The sequence below is a fragment of the Humulus lupulus genome, chromosome 2 (genome assembly GCF_963169125.1).
Source record: "Humulus lupulus chromosome 2, drHumLupu1.1, whole genome shotgun sequence".
In the NCBI taxonomy this organism is placed as follows: Eukaryota; Viridiplantae; Streptophyta; class Magnoliopsida; order Rosales; family Cannabaceae; genus Humulus; species Humulus lupulus.
Window position 1 is genome coordinate 160,101,122 of NC_084794.1, and position 26,075 is coordinate 160,127,196.

Here is a 26,075-nt window from a genome sequence, read left to right on the forward strand (position 1 = left end):
GGTTGGACTCTCAATTGTAAAAAAGGCCCTGTAATTAAATACCCAGTATAGAGCAATAATACTGACTAGTGGAGTAGAATGATTTTAACCTTTGAACCACTTAAAAACCGTGTCTTGAGTCACCTTTCCATTTGCTAAGATCATATATCTGTTTCGGTTCATTATTAGCACTAATCTCTTTCTCTTCTTCTTTTAATTACCTGTTGGCGAAAAACTGCGTCAACAACTATAAAAAAAATATGTTTTGGTGATGTATTTTGTAATATACATTCTCTATAATATTTTAGCTAAAACTCACAAAAACATCTTCCATCAGCTCATTTATACATATATTTATAATAGTTATGCGCAAACTCCAATTAATTCATATCTACATTTATATAACATTTACATATATTTTATATAATATTTTAATATTATTATTTTTCTTTATAAGTTTTCTCTCTTTTATTTAGTATATATTTATTATTTCTTTTTCTTTTTTAATTATTTTATTTTACTTTAATTAATAAAATATGTTTAAAGTTATAATATTTAAATGATGTAAAGAAATATATAAAGAAGCAGATATATGTTATAATGTAAAACTTTGAGGTAAATTAAAAAAATGTGTATTTTAAAAAGTATTTTAAAAAATAGAATAAAACATTTATTGAAAGTGTCTTATTGCAGTAGCAGCTAGGGATGGCAAAAAAACCCGGCGGATCGGGGCGGGTCGGAGCCCCGACCTGACAGGGCGCCCCTGATCCGAATATAACCGGGGCAATAATGGGGCGGGTCGAGATTCGACCCAACCCACTAGCAATTGAAGCGGGTCGGATCATGACCCGACCCGGTTGTTGTTGTTGTTTTTTGTTGTTGTAATAATTTAAAAAAAAAAAACTAATTACCACCACTATTTAGGGTGATCAACGATTCAAATACATATATATATATAAATAAATAAGACAAAATCTATTTAAGAGGGATAGAGGAGAAAATAGATGTTTTGCTTTGAAGTATATTAATTTATTTTTATTTTAGTATGCAAGACCATTTATAAAAAAATTAGGTAGCTCATTTATGTAGATTTTTTTGCTATTTATTTTTATATTGTAACATATTTTAAAAAATTAGTCTTTCTTTTATTAGAAAAAGAAAAGAAATTTGTTTTTTTACCGGGTCAGATCTGACCCGCTCCATCACATCCAGAGCGGGTCTGACCTGACCCGCATCAAATACCTTAACAGGATGGGTCGGAGCATAAACTTCGCAGGTCGAGTCGGATCCGGGGCGGGGCGGGGCCGACCCGCCCCATTTACATCCCTCCCGCAGTCGTTGACGCCTTTGCTTGCTCCACCAACGTCGAGGAGTTATGATATTGGAGAACAGCTCACACAATTACATAGTGAATAGAATGACCCACGTGGAGGAAGACTGTTGGCTTTGAAAATAAATTAAATTAAATATTAAATGAAAAGCATGTAAATGTGCCAAGGAGCCAAACTTTTTTTGTTGTTGTTTAAAGCACGTAAAAAAGTTTAAGAAAAAAACAAAATCAAGCCCACTGTGTTATTTATATAAATAGTTAAATAACAGGGACAATTTGCATTTTCATTCTTCACATCTCTGTCATATTGTCTCACTCTCAGTGTAACGCGCATACACAGAGTTCGATGAAAAGATTACTTTGCCAGTGTCATACATCGGTCGATCGGAACGTGATACTCCTCGGGACTATTTTGTCGTATTTTGTCCTCCGCATGGCCCATGGAGAGATCTCTGTCTATTAATAAATGGTTTAAGCATTAAATATCAGGATGAAAAGAGAGCAGTTGTATGCTCAATCTACAGGGCTCTTCCTCTCGCGTTTTAAGGTCGGGGAAGTAGATATGTTCTCCTTCCAAAACGCAACATCAACCCTCCTCCACACTAGTAAGTCCTATTCTCACGTAAATTACTTTTACACGCGCTTTCACGCGCCACCTCCCAAATTAATTCAACTCTTTCTCAACTGACACAAAATGAAACTTAGAATCTATATCAGACTTGGTGTCATCAATGCTTTTCTTTAGTTTGGAAGGTATTTATATTATACTCTGGGCTGTTCAATGATGAATTAAGTAACGTGTATTTCTAATCTGAGTGATGAGTATAAATATTTAGTTCTGGGATTTGTTTTCTTTAGTTTTATGTTAGGGTAAAGCTTTTTTTCTCCGGAGATTTCAAGATCAAATTTCAGCTGTTATTGTTTGTCGTAGCATAAAAAGTCCCGGCTTTTGTTTTTTTGTGCTGTAATGCATTGAATCTCTTGAACTTTTTTCATTTTCTTTTATTTTTTATTTTTACAATAACTTCTGCTTTATTAGGAGATTGCAGGAGATTGCACCGTAAGGGTATTTTTACAACCGTTCATTTAAAAAATATAGATAGAATGATCACCGTTGGAATGTTTTACCGTGGATATATTTTTGACCAATTCAAATTTTCCATTTGGTTTTTGTGTGGGGAGACTGCATATTAATATTTGCCTTTTGTTTTTCTTTTCAAACTTTCAATAATTATGATTTTGACTTGTAAAGCGGATAGAATTGTTTCTAAACTCCATAGTATTTATTATTTATCATTGTGGTTGATTATGATGCACTGTGTTTTGTTTTGTTTTGTTTTTTGTTGAGAAAATGAGCACTGAGTCAAATATTGAAATAAGAAACTACAGTTGAGATTTGGTCAAATAATTTAAAATTTAATGCCACGAAATTTCAACTCTCGTTGTGGTCCTTTCTTAACTCGTTTAAGTTCTTTGGATTCAGAAACAATCTTTTTAAAACATAGGCTGCCTAATATCATTTCAAAGTAATTAAAAATAGTTTTTCAAACATATGTAACAATAAACATATAATTAATTAATATTGACTACTCTGAGGCAATCACACAAAAAGTGAAGGTATATTGGTCCAAAAGCTAAATATACTCTAGTACTTGTACATGCAAACAGTTCATCGTATTATTTTATTAATTAAAAGCGTGCATGAAAATTAACAAGAAAACAAAAACATGATCTGAATCTGCTTTATCATGTTTTCCAGATGTCGAACTTCATCAAATAACCAAAGCATGGATACATCAGTTGCCCTGCTTGGGGGAGCATGTTAGCTTAGTGGTGCAACTAGGATTTGTTGGAGTGTTTCTACTTCATTTGGTGGCCAAAACCGTTGGACTTATAGCCAAAAATGGGACACTGAGTAAAGAGTTGGAAGGTTCAGATAAGCGCTTAAGCTGGATTAGATTCAGTATAAGTTGTAAAATGAGCATATTTGGTTCCCTCATGTTGATGGGAACTCATATCTCAGTGCTTCTCTTGTTGCTAAATGGAGGCGGGAAATATTGCACAGACAGTGTTCAAGTTATTACCTCAGAGACTCTTCAAGTTGTATTATGGGCAGCATCATCCATTGCAGTGTATAAGGTGGTGAAGAGTAAGCTGATTAAGTTCCCTTGGCTACTAAGGGCATGGTGGCTTTTAAGTTTCTTCATGTCCATGATCAACGTGGCTATTGATACCCATTTGAGAATCATGTATCATGGAAAGCTTAGATTGCTAGACTATTTCAATTTCCTTTGTTTCCTTTTATGCTTTTGCCTGTTTGGTATTTCAATCAGAGGGAAAACAGGCATAGGACATATCCCAAGTAGCATCACCGACCCACTTCTAAAAGGGAAAAGTGATACTAAACTAACAGAGAACAAAAGTGAATCTCTCTACGGGAAGTCCACTACTCTCCAGCTCATTACTTTCTCTTGGCTTAATCCCTTGTTTGCTATTGGATATAAGAACCCGCTCGAACAAGATGAAATACCAAATATCGATACCAAAGACTCTGCTGCCTTCCTTTCTAGTTCCTTTGATGAGAGCCTCGAGTATGTTAAGGAAAGAGATAAAACTGACAGACCGTCTATTTACTGGGCAATCTATACATTTGTTTGGAGGAAAGCAGTAATAAATGGATGTTTTGCAGTAGTAAGCGCAGCAGCCTCATATGTTGGTCCATATCTTATTAATGACTTTGTAAGCTTTTTAAGTGAGAAGGAAACCAGAAGTCTGCAAAGTGGGTACTTTCTTGCATTGGCTTTCCTAGGGGCCAAGATGATTGAGACAACAGCACAAAGACAATGGATTTTTGGGGCTCGCCAACTAGGTCTTCGTCTTAGAGCTGCTTTGATATCTCACATATACAAAAAAGGTTTGGTTCTTTCAAGTCAAGCTCGCCAAAGTCGCAATAGTGGAGAGATAATCAACTTTATGAGTGTAGATATCCAAAGAATAACAGACTTTATTTGGTATGTAAACATGATTTGGATGTTGCCGATTCAAATTTCCTTAGCTATCTACGTGCTCCATGCAAATTTAGATTTGGGTTCTCTGGCTGCACTAGCAGCAACTTTAATGGTGATGGCTTGCAATATACCACTTACTAGAGTCCAGAAGCAATTTCAGTCCAAGATCATGGATGCAAAAGATAATAGGATGAAAGCAACTTCAGAAGTTCTTCGTAACATGAAAGTACTTAAATTTCAAGCATGGGACACGCAATTCCTTGAAAAGTTGGAATCATTGAGGAAACTAGAATACAATTGGCTTTGGAAATCAATAAGATTAGGCGCAGTCACTGCTTTCATCTTCTGGGGATCTCCTACGTTTATTTCTGTGGTGACTTTTGGCTCATGTGTTCTAATGGGCATTGAACTCACAGCTGGTAGAGTCTTAGCAGCTCTTGCTACTTTTAGGATGTTACAAGACCCTATATTCAATCTACCTGATTTGCTTAATGTGATTGCTCAGGGAAAAGTTTCAGCAGATAGAGTAGCTTCCTTTCTCCAAGAACATGAAATTCAACAAGATTCCATTCAATATGTTCCAAAAGATCAGACAAAGGTTGATATTGAGGTTCAAAATGGGAAATTCATTTGGGATGCTGAGTCAATAATACCAACTCTTGATGGAATAAACTTGGAGGTGAATAGAGGAATGAAGGTGGCGATTTGTGGGACTGTAGGATCTGGAAAGTCTAGCTTGCTTTCGAGTATTCTTGGAGAAATGCAAAAGCAGTCTGGAACAGTTAAGATTAGTGGTACAAAGGCTTTTGTTCCTCAATCTCCGTGGATACTTACAGGAAATATCAGAGAAAATATCTTGTTTGGAAATGAGTATGATAGTGCCAAGTATGACAGAACAATTAAAGCATGTGCTTTAACAAAAGATTTTGAGTTGTTCTCTTGTGGGGATCTAACAGAAATTGGAGAGAGAGGGATAAACATGAGTGGTGGTCAGAAGCAAAGAATACAGATTGCACGAGCTGTTTATCAGGATGCTGACATATATTTATTGGACGATCCATTCAGTGCTGTTGATGCTCATACAGGAACACAACTTTTTAAGGTGAATTATTTTTTCTTATTATTTGTTTCCTTACTTATACTTGCAAATGTTTTCGTTACTTGTTTTTGATGAAAATAATAAACAAATGAAGTTTATGTTTTATGTTAACTATATAGTGTCTTATCCTTTTTTCTAGGATTGTCTCATGGGAATACTCAAAGAGAAGACCATACTTTTTGTCACTCACCAAGTTGAGTTTCTTCCAGCTGCTGACCATATTCTGGTAAGACTTGATATAATAAGTTCTCTTTTAGTTTTTGGAACTTTCATTAGAATACATGTTTAAAATACAATGAACGAGCTTGAATTCTAAATCAACTTTTCACATTTTGTACTTGTTTTGAAACTAACTTATGCTACAACAGGTAATGCAAAACGGAAAAATAGCACAAGCTGGAACATTTGAAAAACTCATGAATGAAAATATTGGATTTGAAATTTTAGTTGGTGCTCATAGTCAGGCTCTTGAAACGATCCTAACTATTGAAAATAGTAGTAGAGAACAAGAAACATCAGAGATTGAATCCATATCAGGTTCCACAACTAATTCTGAACTTTTACACATGCGACATGAATCAGACCATAATATCTCTCTTGAGATAACAACAGAGAAAGGGGGAAAGCTGGTGCAGGATGAAGAACGAGAGAAAGGAAGCATTGGAAAAGAAGTTTATTGGAATTATTTGACAATTGTAAAAGGTGGTTTGCTTGTTCCATTTATAATTTTGGCACAATCGTCTTTCCAAGTACTACAAATAGCTAGTAACTATTGGATGGCATGGTCTTGTCCTCCTACTAGTGGAACCCAGCCCAAAATGGAAATGAACTTCATCTTATTAGTTTATGTATTGCTTGCGGTCGGAGGTTCACTTTGTGTGTTGTTGCGAGCCACCTTAGTAGGAATCGCAGGACTTTGGACAGCCCAAAAGCTCTTCATTAACATGCTACGTAGTGTATTCCGAGCACCAATGTCCTTTTTTGATTCAACTCCAGCAGGCAGAACCTTAAGCCGGGTAAAGTCATTACTTATACCTCTAATCATGCATGGTTCAAGTTTATAATTGGATAACACCAATAATTTCATAAAAATATTTATTATTGCATTATGACACGTATTGACAAATGTAATATTATAAGGTAATAATCATCGATAGTTTTTATTCTTTTATTTTGTAGGCATCTACTGATCAAAGCGTGCTGGATTTGGAAATGCCACAAAAATTAGGTTGGTGTGCTTTCTCAATAATACAAATACTAGGAACAATTGTCGTGATGTCACAAGTAGCATGGGAGGTGTTTGTAATCTTTATTCCAGTAACTGCAATTTGCATATGGTACCAAGTAAGTATTTTTGTTATTAATAAACATTATTATTTTCAATTCACATATATACTTGTGCTTCCTGGTTTCGAAAACTCAAACATTATAGCATCCAAAAAATTGTGTAATGTAGAAGTGGAAATCAAATTACCATTTTGGTCCCTCTTAAAGCCGATTACCAAGTTTAACTCTAAATTTTCAAAAAAGTTTAAAATAACCCTATGTTAATATAAATAGTTAAAGATGCCCCCTTCAATTGTTTTAGTCAAAGTTTTATTAGAAAAATACCCTAACTTAAAATTCAATTAACTTTTATTTTTCATGTCAAGAATTTAAAAAACTTGGTAAACTTTAAATTTCGAATAAATAAAACCTAAAATAAAAATAAAAAACTATATAATATATTTTAGGTTTTGAATTTTATTTATTTAATTTTAGATTTTATTAACTTATTTTATTGATATTTTACAAAATATTATAAATATATTAATACATAAAAAAATGTTACTTATATTTTCTTATTTGTTTTAATTTTAGATTTATTTTATTTTTAGATTTATTTTATTTTTTAAAAAAATATGTATTGTTAATTAATTTATAAAAAAAGAATATATTTAGTTCATTTTAAGTGAGGACCTTTTTGTCTTTATCAAGGAAAAATTAACTAAAAGTATGCACAAGAGGACGTTTTTGACTATTTAAATAAATAGAGTTATTTTTAGTTTTTTTGGAAATCCAGGATTAAACTTAGTAAAGTGCTTAAATGGATGATAATTTCCCAAAAAGTTATTAATATGTTAGAGAAAGAGAAACTATTCAATAAAAAAAAACACATGGGGTTTCTCATTTTTAAAAAATTAGATATGTAATTGAAATCAACTCCTGTATGATTTTTGTGATCTTATCAGTTCTAAACTGATGATTAGATAATGATCACTATACTTTCAGCGATACTACATACCAACAGCTAGAGAATTGGCACGGTTGGAAGGAATACAAAGAACTCCAATCCTTCATCACTTTGCCGAATCATTATCAGGCTCTGCAACAATTCGTGCTTTTCAACAAGAAGACCGCTTCATTCATTTGAATCTTTGTCTTGTTGACAATCACTCAACACCGTGGTTTCACAATGTGGCGGCGATGGAATGGCTCTCTTTCAGACTAAATATGTTGTCAAACTTTGTTTTTGCCTTCTCATTAGTTTTATTAGTCACACTACCCGAAGGAGTTATCAATCCAAGTATGTTTCACACATATTATCACTAATTAAAATTCAATTACTTAGAAGGAAAAGATCACATTGAAGATGAGTCGATACCACCATTCCTTGGTTGCCCCATTCTTGTCTTTACTTGACTTTTTACATATAATACCTATTTCTAAATTATTTATAATAATTCACAAAGCTTGGATTATAAATTAGATTGAGCTTTTTGCAGGCATAGCGGGATTGGCTGTGACATATGGAATAAATTTGAACGTTTTGCAAGCTTCTGTTATTTGGAACATATGCAATGCAGAAAATAAAATGATTTCGGTTGAAAGGATTATTCAATACTCAAACATTCCAAGTGAGGCACCTTTATTAATTGAAGATTGCAAGCTACCAAGCAATTGGCCACAGGATGGAACAATTTGCTTTAGAAATTTGCAGGTACACTTGTATATGCCACATAAATGATAAGAGAAATAGATGATTGAAAAGTACTATTTTTCTTATTTGAGTACTACCATTCACGTTTTACAATTCTACCATAGTAAGCATGATACTAACTAACTAATAGATAAGATCTTTATGAGAAAATTATACAATTTCATCGGCTATTGTCATCATATTTTAATGGATATTTAATTTTCATACAATTAATTAATTGATTGCATTGTAGATTCGTTATGCTGAACATCTCCCTTCTGTAATAAACAACATTAATTGCACTTTTCCTGGGAAGATGAAGATTGGAGTTGTAGGAAGAACAGGAAGTGGGAAATCGACACTTATACAAGCCATTTTCAGAATTGTTGAACCTAGAGAAGGAAGCATAATAATTGATGATGTAGATATATGCAAGATAGGTCTTCATGACTTAAGATCCAGGCTTAGTATCATTCCACAAGATCCAATAATGTTTGAAGGAACTGTTAGGGGAAATCTCGATCCACTGGAGCAATATACAGACTCTGAAGCATGGGAGGTATTACTTTAAATTTCATACAGCGGGGCTCTTATCTTAGTAAATCATTCATGGGAGATAATTGTAACTAGATGAAGAATTACATTTCAATCAAATGTATACACTTGTATAAATTAATGCAAGTCATATTTGTCTGAATGTTTATTTGACCATCTTCTTCAATCTTTTAGGCTCTAGAAAAATGTCAACTAGCTCCTATTGTGCGCAAAAAAGATAAGAAATTGGATGCCGTTGGTAAGATTCATTAACTTATTGCTTTACAATACTCAAAGTATTTTTCTACTAAGAACTACTAATAAATGATGCAAATTGACATCTATGATAGTGGTTGAAAATGGAGAAAATTGGAGTATGGGCCAAAGACAATTGTTTTGTCTTGGAAGAGCTTTGCTCAAGAAAAGTACCATTCTAGTATTAGATGAAGCAACAGCATCTGTGGATTCTGCAACTGATGGAATAATACAAAAAATCATTAGCGAAGAATTTAAAGATCGAACAGTAGTCACAATAGCTCACAGAATCCACACTGTTGTAGAAAGTGATCTCGTTTTGGTTCTCAGCGATGGTAAGTTAAGAAAATATACTACTAACATCACATAATCCTATGGCACTAAATGAGAACAACACCATTCACATATGCATCATATTTTCTCATACTATTTCCTCTGAATTGGTAAAACATATTCTCTAGTGAATCCAATATCATTATGATGTATTGAAAATAATGTTTGAGTTTCCCATAACTTTTATGCTACAGGAAGGGTTGCAGAATATGACACACCAGCCAGATTACTTGAGAGAGAGGATTCCTTCTTCTCCAAACTCGTGAAGGAATACTCTTCGAGGTCCAAGAGTTTCAACAACTTAACAAATTATAACTAATCTCCCTTCAAATATTATGCATTGTTAGGTGGACCACCAAGTAAAGAGGCTTGATAATCATGAACTTCAAGTTCTCTAGATCAGTATAACATTTATTTAGACAAGACTACAAATGATTAGAAGCCCAAATGTATGAGATCGGCCATGATTTTCTTGGTTGTTGAAGCTCTTGGATTATCTCTACTTCTCATGTTGATGCTATTGGAGCATTATTTGTAATGTGTCTTTAGTTGTGGTGGAGCAATTGTAGCCCAAAATATAAGTTTTTTGAGTACTCTTGCAGTACTTGTCAGAACTTTTTTTATTTCTTATTGTTGGCAACAACTTAGGATTATATTTATATTATAGAAGTTTATTTATAAAAGGTTATAGTTTAGGACTTAAATAATGACAATTCATTTTTAATTTTGATTAAAATAAATGAGTTATTTAATTTTTTTTTACAGTCTTTGGAAGTTTTTTTTTTAAATAAGGTGTTAGAGTTCTCAAAATTATAGATTTATTTTTTTATTTCAAAAGTATATATACATATACATTTTGTCTAGAATAGACTTTACTATTCACATTGAAAAATGAGCAAGGTTACAATTTAACCTTATTGTATAGCCAAAGAACATGCAAAGATGCCTCAGATAATTAGACAATAAAAAATTAAAAATAAAACACCGAAAGTCTATTTTCATCTCCCCAAATGAACACCTGCAAAATAAATAAATAAATAAAAGTATATGATTTAAAATTTTGATATTGAAAGAAAACATTTTCTTAAATAATTTTAAAATGAAAAAACTAATACTTATCTTTCAAGTCCTAAAATTAGTTGTGTCGTTCAAAATCTAATTTATTCATTAGGTCAATAAGATACATGCATCATAAATCAATAAAAATAAGTTCTCTTACCCAATAAAAATAACTTATAGAAAAAAAATAAAGTGTTTTTGGAGTTTGGGTATCTACCCCATAGTTTTGTTTAAGAATATTAGCAAAATTAATAATAATATCAAAACAAAACTAAAATATTTATGGAATATGATTTTTTTAAAAAAAAATTAAATATTATTCTAAAAATACTTATTGAAGGTCTCTAAATCTTATGGTGTCATTGGTACCCTAGATAGAGAATGCAAAAACCTAAGCAGACACACGAGAAAAAACCTGAGAAGACACAACTAGTCAAATAATGCACAAACCTAGCTAAACAGACACAAAACAAAATCAAACAGGGACAAGACAAGCCTAATAGGCACAAAACATACCCAAACAGTCACAAGACAAACCTAAAGAGGCACAAAACAAGCCAGAGGTTGCACAAGACTAGCCAAAAATCTATTTACATTAATTTATAATTGTAGAAAACGTATTAAAACAATTTTGTTTAAAATTAGTTATAATATTGACGTATAAGACTTTAAAAGCATATAAAGCTATATGTTAAAAGCTAATGAGATCCCAATTTTTGTAATCCATCCTAATAAAACTCTTTGATTGAAAATACTATAATTATAGCATTTGACCCTATTAAGAGATTATAATTTAATGAATAACATTCTACAAATAAAATTGAAATCCTTAAATATAAATCAATACTCCTGATTTGTAATTAAAGAGAAAATTACTAACAAAATTTTTTAAGACTCGCAAAAACTTTAATTAAAATTAAATTATGTTTTCTTTTACATTAAATAATAAATTAACTCAACTTAAAAAATTAATACCCTACTTAAAATTTAAAACTAAAAAAAAAAACCTAAACAAAATACAAATGAAATAAAGTAGCTCAACTAAAAACTAAATACAACTATGCCCTAAATTCTAAAATGCTTCTGTAACGATCCAAATTTATTAATGAGGCTTAAGGGCCTTGATTAGTGTGCCGGGAGGGCATAATTGGAATATATGTGATTTAATGATTAAAAGCATGTTATATGGCTATTTGAATATTTGAGATGCATGACTATGTGTATTAGTATGCATGTAGGCCCTGATTAGGTTAGAAATGACATAATTGTAATTTTGGCCCGTTGAGGGTATAACTGTATATAAATGTGATAAATTGTTGAGACCACATTATTATGTGGATATATTTGTGATCTGTGGTTCGAGATGATCCTGGTGAGCGGTTTAGCGAAAAAGTCACAGCGGGGATTTATACCCAGCTTGGGGCGAGTTTGAGGGTATTTCTGGAATTTAGAGAATATATTGGGGGTTAATTTTGATATTGAGGAGTATAATTGGTGATTAATTAGGTATCGGGAAGTAAGCGGAAAATATTAGTGACACTCGAGGAATTAGCGGGAATTGGGTGAAATGACCAAAATACCCCTAGGTGGATTAAAAGAGTTAGAATTAAAGGGGAGGGTATTGTGGTCATTTGGGCTTATAGAGGAAGGCATAATTGAGGCTTTATGCTTAGTGGAGTTTGTAGAAGGAAATAGAAGTCTGAAGGAAAGAAAAGGAAAGAAAAGAAAGAGAAAGAAGGGAAAGAAAAGCAAGGTCGATTTAGGCATACCTCCATCGATTCTTGAGGTATTTTGGAGCAGAAACTCAAGGGAAGCCAGAGTAAGCTTGAGGCTAGAGTCCTTGGTCTGGCTTGAAGAATTGGAAAGGGTTTAACAAGAACAAGCCATTTAGTTGAGGTAAGACTTTGAAGTTTCTTCAGTTTCTGGTTTTGGTATTGAACTAAGGTGTCTTAGCTGAGTTGTGGGAACTCTAAGGAATTCAAGCCAAGGGTTTGAGGAGGAGTAACCCAAGGAGGTGTAGAGGCTAACCTAAGGTCGAATCCCCATTGAACGTATGGAATTCTAAGCTCTAAATTATGAGGTTTTGATTGTTTTGCTGAAGTTTCTGAGTTTAGGATCAACTATGGTGAATTCTATGTTTAGGGATGCATGTGATTGGGTTTTATGTATTTGAGATGCTTGGGATGAGTGGAGTGTGTTGATAAGCTTGCTTTTAAGTTTGGTTGATGATTGGAAAAGTTTTGGTAAGGGTTGGCTCGAGGAAATCGCAGGAAGGAAAAATGCAGGGTGGTTGGTTCTGTGACTAGCGCTACAGTGCTAGCCTTTGGGCGCTGAAGCGCTAGGCTAGGTTGTCTAGGGGTTTTTGGGTTCTACTTGTAGCACTGTAGCGCCCTCCAAAGAGCGCTGTAGCGCTATCCTGCTTCTAGAAAGGTTTAATTTTATTAGTAGTTTCTTAAACTAATATTTGATTTCAAAAAATCAAATATTTTTTCTTTAAAAATGAATACGAATAATTTTGTTTCACAAACAAGATATTTGTCTAATTAAATAGTCAAATGTTCTCAATAATAAAATAAAAAAAAGTGAATAGTTAACTTTCTTAATTTTGTATTTAGACATAAATGTCTTGTTTCCAAAAATTATCAATCAACAATTTAATTGGCAATAAAATAATTAATTAAACAATTTAATTTATATAGTTAAATTTCAAAATTAATTCAAATTTTTGTAATCATCACCAACTTCCCTAATTTAAGGGAGGAGAATATTCTCTTTAGTTTCTTAAAAAAAAAATTGAGTTATTAAACCAACACCCCAACTATTTATATAGAATATATTTTATGTTAATTAAATAATTAATCTTATTTATTGAATAATATAAAAAAAATTTAAAACTCCTTTTCGATGTTTTGGCCACCTCTGCTCGTGGAGCCAGCTGCACGGTTAAACTCGGCTCATCAAGGGGAACAAAACCAGTCGAGGATTGGGTTTACAAGTCGTCGGAAGAGAGTTTGGGTGTTCGCTGGAATCCATGAAATCCAAAACTTTCTAGCGATCAAACAATTCTAGGTAGTTCCAAGCTAAACCACCTTTACCACGGTGTTCTCCTCAGCATGGGCTTCAAAGCCAAGTAACCTATTTTCGTAAACATCACCATTGAATGGTGGTGCCACCACTGTCGTGAAGGCTCCGCTATGGGGCTAGGCCAACAGTGGTTTTGGGAGCTTCTGGACTACATTTCGAACTCCAGAAATCATTTTCAAACTTACAGCAGTGGCTTTAGTTAAAATCACTTGTAGTCCTTAGAACATCTTTACAAAGAAAATTCTTTATAAATCATATTTTATTGGCATGAATATAATAATGGTCATTTTGTTTTACAATAAGGAATAAGTAATTGCTTTGTGCAGCGAGGGATTTTATTAAGTAATTATGTATGAATGACCATTTTAGTGGTGGATAAGACGGAGACGACTACGAAAGTGAGTATTCACAGTCGGACCAGATGGAGGAGGAACCAAAAGTGGTGGCACTCAAGGGCCAAGTTGCCTCCCAACAATGAGAGAAGGAGGCTCAGAAGGATAACATCATCACCTTTCAGGAGGTGGTTGATGCCACTTTGACGAACCAAGGGCTGCAAGTGGACCCTCTGGACAAAGTACCACCTGGGCAGCCAGTTGGCGTGCCACTTGCACAACCAATTGGAGTGCCCTTCCGACCATCTATCCAAGTTCAACCACCTTTATGTCCATACACCACGTCTCTGAGGACGCCAGATGCCACTGCTTCCCGATAACCTTGACGGGACCAGGTGATGAGTGGTTCATGAAGTACAGACCAAGTTCCATCCGTTCTTGGCCGAAATTGTCCTCTACCTTCCGAAGACAATTTATAGTAGCTCAAAAGATATGCTTCAAAGTCAATGCCTTGGCTAACATCAAGCAAGGGCCGTTTGAAACCCTTAAGGTGTATATCAAACGCTTTAAGGCAGAAGCAATGAAGACCAAGAGGGTCGATGATGGCCAACAGTTGATTGCCTTACAGGGTGGTATCTGACAAGGTTCACTGCTATGTGATGACCTGCAAAGACGCGGATGCCGCATGCTCGATGATTTCATTTTTCGGTCCTAAGAATATATCCAATGGGAAGATGCCCTAGTCGGAGATTTCAGAAGACCAAACTCCATTCCAGCTCCTACCATCCCTGCTGCCACATCTTCAAGTCCCAATTCTCTCCTTACACTCCCATGTAAACGAGTATTATGAGCGCCCTGCAATATAGTCTTGTTGTTCCTTAGGCCAACTACAGTGCCATGCTTGTCGGGTATGAAGTAGCTCCCACTGGATTTAGCGCTTATCAATATACTTTAAGTGTTGGACTAATTGCTATCGCCTAGTCAGTTCTGCCTAGCGATGGCCCAAGTGTAGTAAATTCAGGGGCAAAGCCAAATGGAATAAGAAACCGAAGATAACTAGTGCTCCTGAGGAGAGGTATACTCCTCAATACTATGAGTACATAAATCTTGTCGATACTCAAAAAAATATCTTCACGGCTATGGAGCAGCAGGCTCACTAATGGAGGCCCTAGCCCATTCGGGTAGAAAGGGAATGTAGAGATACAACCAAGTTCTGCAAGTTTCATAATGATGTTGGTCATCCTACCAGTGAAAGTAGAAAAATTCATTATGAGATAGAGAATCTCAATAAATTATGGCATCTTCACCAGTATGTCAGGGATGGAGCACACCTAGCTAAAAGCCCCTGCCGAAGCTTAGCCCTCACACCAACATATGGCACCTCCACAAGTTCAAGGCCAAGTACAGGTTGCTACACAACCAATGGCCCAAGGACCTCCTCCGGTCAACAAATGATTAGGGAAAATTTCTGCGGACACCACCTGGGGGGCACATTGAGGGGCTCATAGAATAAGTATGCGAGGGCCCTTAATCACGACGACAAAGTGCTTGCACTTGCTTCGGTGAAGATAATAGCCTTCTCTGATGATGATGCTTAGAGAGTGCACTTCTCCCACCATGATCTGTTGGTAATAGAGAATCAAATCTCCAACTGTATGGTAGTACAGATCCTGGTGGATAACGGGAGTTCAGTGAACCTCCTGTTCAAGCCACCCTTCGAAAAGATTGGGCTGACGACAAGTCATTTGTCCCCATGCATCCCAACACTGTATGGTCTCAAGTGAAGGATTGAAGGAAAAATCAAGCTACCAATGAAACTTGGAGAAGTGCCTCGACATGCCTTCAAATATTGCACCTTCATGGTGGTGGACTGCTCCTCCACATATAACGCCATCTTGGGTTGTTCGTACCTGGTGGAGTTTGGAGCTGCCACTTATATTCACCACTTGTGCATGAAGTTCCCTACGGACTCAAGGATTGGCATGGTTAGCGGGGACCAGAAAGAGGACCCACAATGATACAATGTTTCACTCAAACACCCAGTGATTGAGACAATAACTCTTGAGCAGCCTCTTGCTAAAGGAGATGGAGGTGCAGGCTATTCTCAAAGAGTGGGAGTCCATGAGTTAGACCTCAGGGTTGGAGATGATAGGGCTATCGAGCCCATACAGGACATTTAAGAAGTCGTCCTCGACAAAGCCAACCCATAAAAGAAGACGAATGTTGGGAGGAACCTCAAGGTGGAGGTCTGAGAAGTTTTGGTGAGCTTTCTCCGTGAGAACCAGGATATCTTCACTTGGTCTTATGCAGACATGATAGGAATCGATCGCAACATCATCTGTCATGCCTTGAACATAGATCCAACTATTACCTTGGTGCAACAAAAAGGAGGACAATGGAACCAATAAGTGCGAAGCCTTAAAGGTGGAGGTTGATAAGCTCCTCAGGAATGGGTTGATTCGAAAGACCCAATATCCAAGGTGGTTGGTAAACCCGATACTGGTCGTAAAGCCTAACAGATTATGGAGGACTTGTATTGATTTCTCTGACCTCAATAGGACCTACCCAAAGGATTGCTTCCCCTGCCAAAGATTGACCAGATGGTGGATGCCACCTCGGGGTATGAGCTCCTCACGTTCATGGATGCTTATTTGGGGTACAGCCAGATCTTTATACATGTCGCATACCAGGAGCATAGCAACTTTCAAACGGACAAAGGCATCTACTGCTATCAAGTGATGTCCTTTAGTTTGAAGAATGCAGGGGCCACGTACCAAAGGTTAGTGAACGAAATGTTTAAGAACCATGTTGGTTAGAACATGGAAGTGTACATGGATGACCTGTTGGTGAAGTCCATGACAGCCCCAGACTATGTGCAAGATTTGGTAGAAGCATTCTCAGTCCTCCGTAAGTTTGGGATGAAGTTGAATCCTAAAAAATGCACATTTGGGGTAGCCTCTGGAAAGTTCCCCAGGTTTATTGTGAGTGCCCAAGGAATTGAAGCAAATCCCGAGAAGATCAAAACCCTTGATCGAGATGTCGTCACCCAGGAAGCACAGGGATGTGCAAAGCCTGACTGGCCGGATAGCAGCTCTCAACCGCTTTGTATCCAAGGATGCATACCTCAACTGCTTTGTATCTAAGGATACATACAAGTGCATCCCATTCTTCAACACCCTTCAAGGAGGTCAAAGATTTGAATGGACAAAGGAATGTGAGCAGTCTTTCCAGTAGCTCAAGGCGCATAAGGCCAATCCTCCTATTTTGTCAAATCCTGTTAATGGAGAACCCCTACTCCTCTACATGGCCGTCACAGAGAATGCCATCAATCCAGCCCTTGTAGGCGATGAGGCCGCACCCTACACCCTGTCTATTATGTGATAAGAGACTTCTTGGAGTGGAGTCTAGATACCCATTCATGGAGAACCTGGCTTTTTGTTTGATAGTAGCTTATCGGAAACTCAGGCCTTATTTCCAGGCACATCCAATTAGAGTTCTCACCAACTACCTTTTAGACAGGTCATCCAAAATCTAGAGTCCTCCGGGAGACTCAAATGGGCAGTCAAACTTAGTTCGATATCACTTATCACCCGAGGACTGTCATAAAAGAACAATTGCTAGCGGACTTCATTGCAAAGTGCAATGGAATACATAAGAGGCTTGAGGAGGCCCAACCTATTAGGCCTGTATGAAATTGTATGTGGACGGGTCCTCCAATGAGAATGGAGCCGGAGCAGGATTAATCTTGGTGTCCCCCAAGGGAACAGTGCCCTGAGATTTGGTTTCGATGCCGCAAACAATGAAGCTCAGTATGAGGCCCTCATAGTTTGATTACGAGTTTCCCTGGAGCGTAAAGATGAGGGACTCGAGATATACATCGATTCTTAGCTAATTTTGAACTAGGTCTTCAGAGAGTACCGGGCTCAAGGAACCAAGATGGCTGCTTACTTGGCCAAAGCCCAAGAGATGCTACACAACTTGAAAAGATTTACCATCCGACAAGTTCCACGGGAACAAAACTCCAACGCCGATGCTCTAGTAAGGCTAGCTACCACCAAGGACATGGAGATGCTCAACGTGATCCCAATTGACTACTTGGATTCTCCAAGCATCATAGCACCCGAGGAAGTGAAAATGGTCCAGCCCCTGGACAATCGGATGAAGCCCATAACGAAGTACCTTGTCTATGGAGAACAATTGCATGAAAAGAAAGTGACTTAGAAGCTACTTTATAAGGCTCCTCAATATGTGATCATGGAAAGAAAGCTGTATAGGCGAGGATATTCACTGCCGCTACTCAGGTGTGTGTCCGAGCACGAAGCAAAGTTCATCCTCTGAGAGGTACATGAGGGCTTTTGTGGCGACCATGCTGGGGGGCAAAGCCTCACCAAGAAGATTATGAGGCAAGGGTAATTCTGGCCCATGATGAACATCGATTCGATGGATTATGTCAAGAAATGTGACAAGTGCCTGCGATACACTAATATCCCCCGAGCTCCTATAAATGAGCTTACTCACATGACAAGTCCTTGGCCCTTCGCAGTCTGAGGCATTGGCTTGATAGGATCCTTGCCCAAGGGAAAGGGAGAAGTAAAGTACGTGATTGTGGTAGTTTACTACTTCACGAAGTGGGTTGAGGCCAAACCTCTTGCTGCAATCACCACCAAGAAGGTGCTGGACTTTGTCATCAAGAACATTGTTTGTCGCTACGGGCTTCCGAGGAAAATAGTCTCTGACAACGACCTACAATTTGATAGTGAGTTTTATTGACTTTTGCGAAAGGCATAGAGTTATGAAGAGTTTCTCCTCCGTAGCCCATCCTTAAGAATATGGAAAAGTGGAAGCGGTCTAAAAGACGCTTAAGGACACTTTGAAGAAAAGGTTAGAATAGGCTAAAGGCGCTTGGCCTGAGGAGCTTCCTAAAGTACTATGGTACCGTACCACTGCTAGGACCTCCACCGATCATTTGCCATTCTCCATGGCCTACGAGTATGAAGTTATTCTCACAGTTGGGGCTTCCATCTCCACACAACGACGAGCGACGTATGGTCTAACCACCAATCACACTCTACTTCAAGAATCATTGGACCTTGTTGAGGAGCTCCACAACTACGTGTGGCATCCTACATGTTAGGATTAATGCCCTAAAAGCATGTAAAGACATTTTATTGGTTTTAAATAAAATTACAATTTTATTATATTTGAATGTTATCATTATTGCTTGAATTAATTATATAATATTATCAAGAAAATTCCCTATTCATTCATGAGAATATGATCTTGTATTAGTACAAGAGAATTAAGATCATAATGAATAAAATAGTCAGTAACATATTAAAGTATGGATCTTTAATGAATGGTTACTAGTACGATTTGCTAAGCATCGAGATGCAAGTAATCTAGATTCGGATTACTGATGTGGATATACTTCTTAGTAAATGTGTTGTATATAATAGAGATTATATATGACAAGACCGATGAGAATTAATTATCTTTATAAACTTGCCGTTTGACATAAAGATTTAATTCTTATCATAATAGATGATCATTTGTAGATCAGTCTAAATCCTGAGTATTCATGAACTTCTGTTTGTGTTTATTGGATCTTTTGATTCACTCATTAAGGTCTCTTAGAATAATGAGGCTAATGACTTTTGTTTTAAAGATTCAATATCATGGATGGTTGGAAACATGAATTACAATATTGGAATCCATGCTTTCCTAACAGATCAAATATTGGTTCCCTTAAGGGTTAATTCTGGAACTGAATAGTAATTGAGCTCAAATCTATAAATAGATTATAGATTGATTATTCGCTAGTGAATTAATGGTACTTAAGGATCAAGAGGTAATTAGAAGGTTAAAACGATAGTTTTGACCAACTCTAATTAACGAACCAATAATGGAGGGCAGAACTACATTTATTGATTATATCAATGGACTACAAGAGAAAACTCTGTAAATATAATTCTATAAATACTTAGATTGCAATTCAATATTTATAGTGGGGTAACCATGGAATTAATAAATAATATTATTATATTAAAGAGTTTGATTAATAATCTGGTTTATTGGAGTTTCGTATTATATGTCCATGGTTCCCAAATCACCTCTGTCCTACACTGTCAAGGGTAAGGATGTCAAAAGAAAGAATTGTAGAGAGAAAGACTAAATTGCAAAGGAATTAATTTTCCAGGGCAAGGAAATAATTATATGATAAATATGGGTAATTGATTATGTACGCCCTGGATTTCCCACGGGCTGTTTAGCAGGACGATCCTCGGACTAAACATGATTTAGCCCGAGGCTCCCACAGGCCAGAGGCTTTATCTTCAGGACGGGCCCTTTCTAGCTCGAGGGTATGGAGTTTCCTGCTCCTTCTTGTTGTTCCAGGAGCTGGGAACAACATCCGACGACCACTGAAGGATCAGCTCGGGTTATGGATTGCTCCGGGAGCGAGCTTCTCAGGAAGCTCTGACCCTATGGGAGGTCAACACGCAAGATAAACGTGCATAATCCTGCCATCACGTGTCCGATATCCCCCTGACTTCTCGGACACGCCGCAGGAACGTGCGTATTCAGACACCCACGGATGGGTTGGGCCGTGCGGCCCATTATCTCCTTCCATACTGATTAGACCACACTTGTGTGTCAGGTTTAGGAAGTAATCATGAATATCACAGACTTGATATGACAAATGGTAAGGTCACGGGATGACCTCCCTACCAATTTCCAGGTGCCTTCTCCTATAAATATGGAGACCCTGGGAATTGATAGGGGTTGGAAAAAATAGTCTTGTAAGAACTATATATTTTGTAAACCAATTACCCAGAAAAGATCAATAATATTGACTAGTGGAGTAGAAGGATTTTAACCTTCGAACCACTTAAAAAACGTGTTTAGGGTCACCTAGTTCTTCTCACAAAGATTTCATATCTGCGGCGGTTCTACTTTTAAGTACTAATCTCTTTCTCTTCTTCTCTTAATTACCTGTTGCCGAAGAACCGCGTCAACAGATTAATTGTGAATTAATTAATTAACTATATAGATTTTATTTTGAAAAACTACATGTTAAAATTAATTTTAATATTGTTTGGGTTAAAGAGAGAGAATAATAAATATCTTATTTGGTTTAATATGATATTTATTTATTTAATTTAAAACTGATATTTTAAGATAAAATTAATTTTGAATTAATTGATATTTACGTTGGGATAAATATATTGTCTTAAAAGTTGATTAAACAAACAATTGAGAAAATTAGGGAAACCTTAATAGGGCTGGGTGACACTCACTGTACAACACAGTGTGGGCCGCCTAACTCGGTGATTTTTATCCCTGGGATTTGAATTTTGAATTTCAAATAAATTTGTTTAATCAGTTATTTAATTATTCTTTTTAAATATGATTTAAATAAATAATTAAATATAAATATCAGATTATTTTTAATTGGAATTTTATTTTTAATAAAATAAAGATTATTTAATTAGATTAAATGATTTTATATAAGTCAGTGTAGAGTCCAAGAACTTTACTTAGCTAATTGTTTAGTAGTATTATATTAAGGATTATATTATTATATTATAAGGTTTAGACATCAACCAATAGGATTTTAAGCACATGTTTTGAATGGTAATTAAGGATTAAGTATTTTTGAGGATTAAATTAAATAAGGGTAAAAGTTTGAATGTATAGGGTCAGTCAGCAGCTTTGAGCACGTTGAGGGCTTAGTCAAGGCTGTTTACTCCATTCAAACTCAGCTAAAAATGTGTAAATTCGTGTTTAAATATTCAGCGTATGCCGATATATCGCAGCTATAGGGGGCGATATATCGCAGCACGTAGATACGGAAAACACGAATCGATGCACGGTCGCCTCGGGAACAAAGGTCCAGGCGATATATCGCCTCCACCAGCATGAATTCAAATACATTTGAATTCTTTTCCCTTCAGCCATTCAAACTCCTTCAACAGTCCAGCATCTTCTGAACGAGTCTTCAGCCTCTGCTGAACGATTATTCAAATGATTTTCACCTAAAAAGCCATTATTTTTATTCAAGTAAAATCAAGATATTTTCATTCCCAAACTCTATAAATAGGACCAAGTACCCAACCATTATTCACCATTTGCTCTAAGTTCAGAGGCTGCTAGTGTTAAGTGAGTGTGAGAGTGTAAACACTTGGTTTGGGGAAAAACTATAAGCTTAAACATCATAAGCTTATCAAAAACTTTGGGAAGTGAGTGCTATAGTATTTCGGTGGATGTTAGATTGATCTTGCAATCTTTGAGGTAAACCCAAAACTCTAGTTCTTTTCTGTATTTTTATGTTATTTCCTTTCTCAAGACCTTCTACTCAGTCCCCTAACCTTATTCTTATTTTGGTTAAGGAATCCAAGCTTTTAAGCATATAAGTCGGTAAGTATGTTTTCTATGGTTTAGTCTTTCCATCTCTTTCATTTCATCTCCTTTCTTTAGACTTACTCTTTCTTATGGTTTTAGGAGTGTTCCAACAATCCCAACTCAGTCCATAATCTCGGTAACTTTGGTAAGGAAATAGGCTAGAATCAACATGTTATGTGATTATGTTATCTATATGTTTTATGTTATTAAAAGTGTTATGATATATGTGTATGTTTGTAGGCTTGGGCATATGACCCATATGACTAACAAGACCCCAAATGGGTTATGGGCATATGACCTACTTAGCTAGTAGGACCCCACTAATCCCATGGGCATATGCTTGTTTAGTCTATGGGACCCCAAGTAATAATGGCCATTATAATAAGTGTATGTTATATGTATTATGTTAAGTCCTTATGTTTTCTTATGAAATTATGTATGTGACTTTGTGTTAGATTTTCCTTACTGGGCATTAGGCTCACTCCTTTCTGTTTATGTGCAGGAAAATAAGTTTAGAGGCGGAAAGATTCGTGACGCTTGGAGAATGTGTATCGATGATGAATGGAGTCAAGGGGCCGAGCGTTATTCGATTCGAGGATATAGTCTCCTTTTATGTTTTTATGGTTTTTATGTGTATTTTCCGCATTATTATGTAATGTCTTTTATTTTAAATCTTGTTTTGTTTTAAAGACAATGGGATCCCAAAATCCTTCTTAGTATTCTGTTTATTTGTAAATAACTCTTATTTTCAAGTTACTCAATAAATTATGGTATTTTCGTAAAAATGTAAGTTTTATGTATAGTTTCGATAATGGTCCAATTAGTCTAGATTAGTGGGTCATTACAGTTGGTATCAGAGCAACGGTTCCTTCGCATGAAGTTCTCCTCGATACACATGCTCAAAGCTCCGAATCAAACCGCCAAGTAAGTGTTTAAGTTACAAGTTACAAGTTACTTTGTCTATGTGTATAGCTAACAACTTTAGTGTTTATGTTTCAGTTAAAAATGAATGGAGCTTTAACCTACCAAGATATCCGAGCCATTAAGGCCTTAAAAAGAATAAGGGAGCCAAGAAACACCGTAGGAGCCTTAGAAAGGATTACACGAAGGTTGCTTTTGTTTCACCAAGCAATAGGTGGCCTTCAAGAGGCTAAACAAATAATGCTAAGATCAACAGAACAATATGTATTAGTGATTAGGTTGTTTAAAGATTTCCATCCTGTAATAGCAGCCTTAGAAGAAATATGGGAAGAAATGAATGATGAGGATGAATCACCATTAGCAATGAGATACTATTTCCTCTTAGTTAGGTTCACTGCAAAATTTGAATTTCAATTCACCAAGGAGCAAAAGAATAGGATTCTCACAAACCTTCCTAGAGGGCATTTTGATGCTCATGATAATGATGACTATGAGGCTATAGATGATGATATGTTAGATGACGGATCGGATGTAGAAGATCCCGATTTTTAGATTAGTAGTTTTTATTTGTTTTATTTACTTTTATGTTATGATTGTAATAAGTGAAATTGTTTTCCAAATGAATAAACATGCTATTTGAATATCATGTGTGAGTTTGAATTTTTTTCACAATCATAATAAATACTAAATAAAATGAATAATGGCTGAGTTCGGTGAGGGTGGATACAAATCAATGAACCTGGTTTCCTTATTGAGAGTTAGGGGGCCTTAGTAGTAGGAACGATTTTACTGATCCCAACCCTCCCTCAATATGGTTAACTTTGGAACAAAGATAAGTTTCGAGCCTGAGAATTAAGTCATATAGGATGATTAGAAACACACTTAGAAAATAAAGATGACTTGTTTTTCTAAGTATAGAAACCCACTCTAATAATAAATAAAGACCTATATAATTTTTCATAAAAAGTCATAATAAATAGGTCCGAGATATGTTTGTTTTAGAATAAGTTTTTGCCTTAGAGCCTATTAGGAAAAGTTCTAACATGTTTCTTTTAACTGTTAGAACTCTGCTACGATGTCTCTCCGAAGATCTGCTCGCACCAACGGGAACGCTTCCAACGATGTTCCAGCGACCAATGCGGTCCCTACCGTTCGCCGAAGGAGAGTGCGTGTTACTGCTCGCCGCAACGCGCCGGCACAGCCAGCTGACAACACTGCAGAGATTGCAAGACTGCGACAACAAGTTGAGGAACTTCTGCAGCAACAACGCCAACAGGCTCAATCTCAGCCTCAGCCTCCGCCACAGCCGCAGCCGCAGCCACAGCCAATGGCCCCAGCACCCCAACAAGTTGGTCCGTATGGGGGATGGCCTATGACGAACTACGCTCCTTATCCTGTACAGCATATGGAGCCAGTGTACGAGAGGTTCCGCAAGCAGCACGCTCCGAACTTCGAAGGGACTACGGACCCCTTTGAAGCAGAAGAATGGCTAAGGAATGTGGAGCCGATCCTAGCCCACATGAACCTCAATAATGCTGACCGCATATCCTGCGTCTCATCTTTACTCAAGAAAGATGCCAGGATATGGTGGGATTTGGTCCAGCAATCCCACGATGCTGCCACTATGACGTGGACCCGATTTGTGGAGCTCTTCCACAAGAAGTACTACAATTCAGCAGTGCTTGCTACGAGAGTTGAGGAGTTCACCAATCTGAAGCAAGGGAATTTAACAGTGGCGGAATATGCTCGTCAGTTTGATCGCTTAGCCAAGTTCGCGGCAGAGTTAGTTCTGACCGATTATCTGAGGGTGAACAAATTCGTGAGAGGACTCCGACCAAAGATTGAGATGGGGGTGAAGCTAGCAAACCCGGGAAACACTTCATATGCCGACGTTCTTGAGACGGCAATTGAAGTAGAAAGGTTGCAAGCCAACGTGAGCAAAGAAGAAGCCAGCAAGCCGGAACCTAGGCAGCAGAGCCAACCTCAGGCCAGTCGGAACAACAATCAGTCCAGCAACAGTCAGTCCAACAACAACGGTAACGGACAGAAGAGAAGGCATCCTGACAACAAGCAAGCCGACAACAATAAAAAGGCACGACCAAGTAATGGGGGAAATAGGTCGGGCTACGTGGAATACCCGCCATGTGCCAAATGTCAGAAGAAGCACCCCGGAGAATGCCGTGCCAACACCAAGGAGTTTTCAACTGTGGTCAAGAAGGGCATCGTAAAAGAGACTGTCCTCAGCAAAAGCCGGAAGGAAAGAAGGACGAAAAGATGGTTCCTGCTCGGGTTTTTGCTTTAACCCAAGGAGAGGCGGATGCTAGCAACAAGGTGGTCACAGGTCAGGTTTCCATCCTCAATAAATTATGTCATGTATTATTTGATTCGGGAGCCACCCATTCGTATATTTCGTTAGGAATGATAGATAAACTAGACAAACCTAGTGAAAGATTTAGAACTAGGTTTGCAACCGAGTTGCCTTCGGGCAAAGTAGTTCTATCATCACGAATTGTACGAGGCGTACCAATCAAGATTGAGGACAAGGAACTAGAAGGAGACCTGATAGAGCTGGTGATCAAAGACTTCGACGTCATACTAGGCATGGATTGGCTAGCACGGCATGGCGCAACGATCGACTGCAGACGCAAGAAGGTGACATTCGATACTCCTGACGGCCAGAAACTGTGCTTCATGGGACAAGCTTCAGGACTACGCACACCGTTAGTGTCATCTCTCAAAGCTCAGAGAATGATGGAGAAAGGATGTCAAGAATTCTTAGCCA

General features: G+C 36.8%; 1 protein-coding gene across 2 annotated transcripts; it reads left to right on the top strand.

Annotated features, from left to right (window-relative positions):
• Nucleotides 1–1,588: 1,588 nt before the first annotated feature.
• Nucleotides 1,589–10,261, top strand: LOC133818656 (putative ABC transporter C family member 15). Of its 2 annotated transcripts, none has more exons than XM_062251670.1 (11): nt 1,589–1,914; nt 3,069–5,419; nt 5,556–5,642; nt 5,785–6,432; nt 6,596–6,760; nt 7,688–7,982; nt 8,182–8,396; nt 8,629–8,934; nt 9,105–9,168; nt 9,260–9,499; nt 9,692–10,261. In XM_062251670.1, the coding sequence occupies exons 1-11, from the start codon at nt 1,800–1,802 to the stop codon at nt 9,814–9,816; spliced, it is 4,611 nt and encodes a 1,536-aa protein (XP_062107654.1). In that variant the 5' UTR covers nt 1,589–1,799; the 3' UTR covers nt 9,817–10,261. The 2 variants fall into 2 exon arrangements, with proteins under 2 accessions (XP_062107654.1, XP_062107655.1); XM_062251671.1 differs by lacking the exon at nt 1,589–1,914 and adding an exon at nt 1,974–2,062.
• The last annotated feature ends 15,814 nt before the right edge of the window (nt 10,262–26,075 follow it).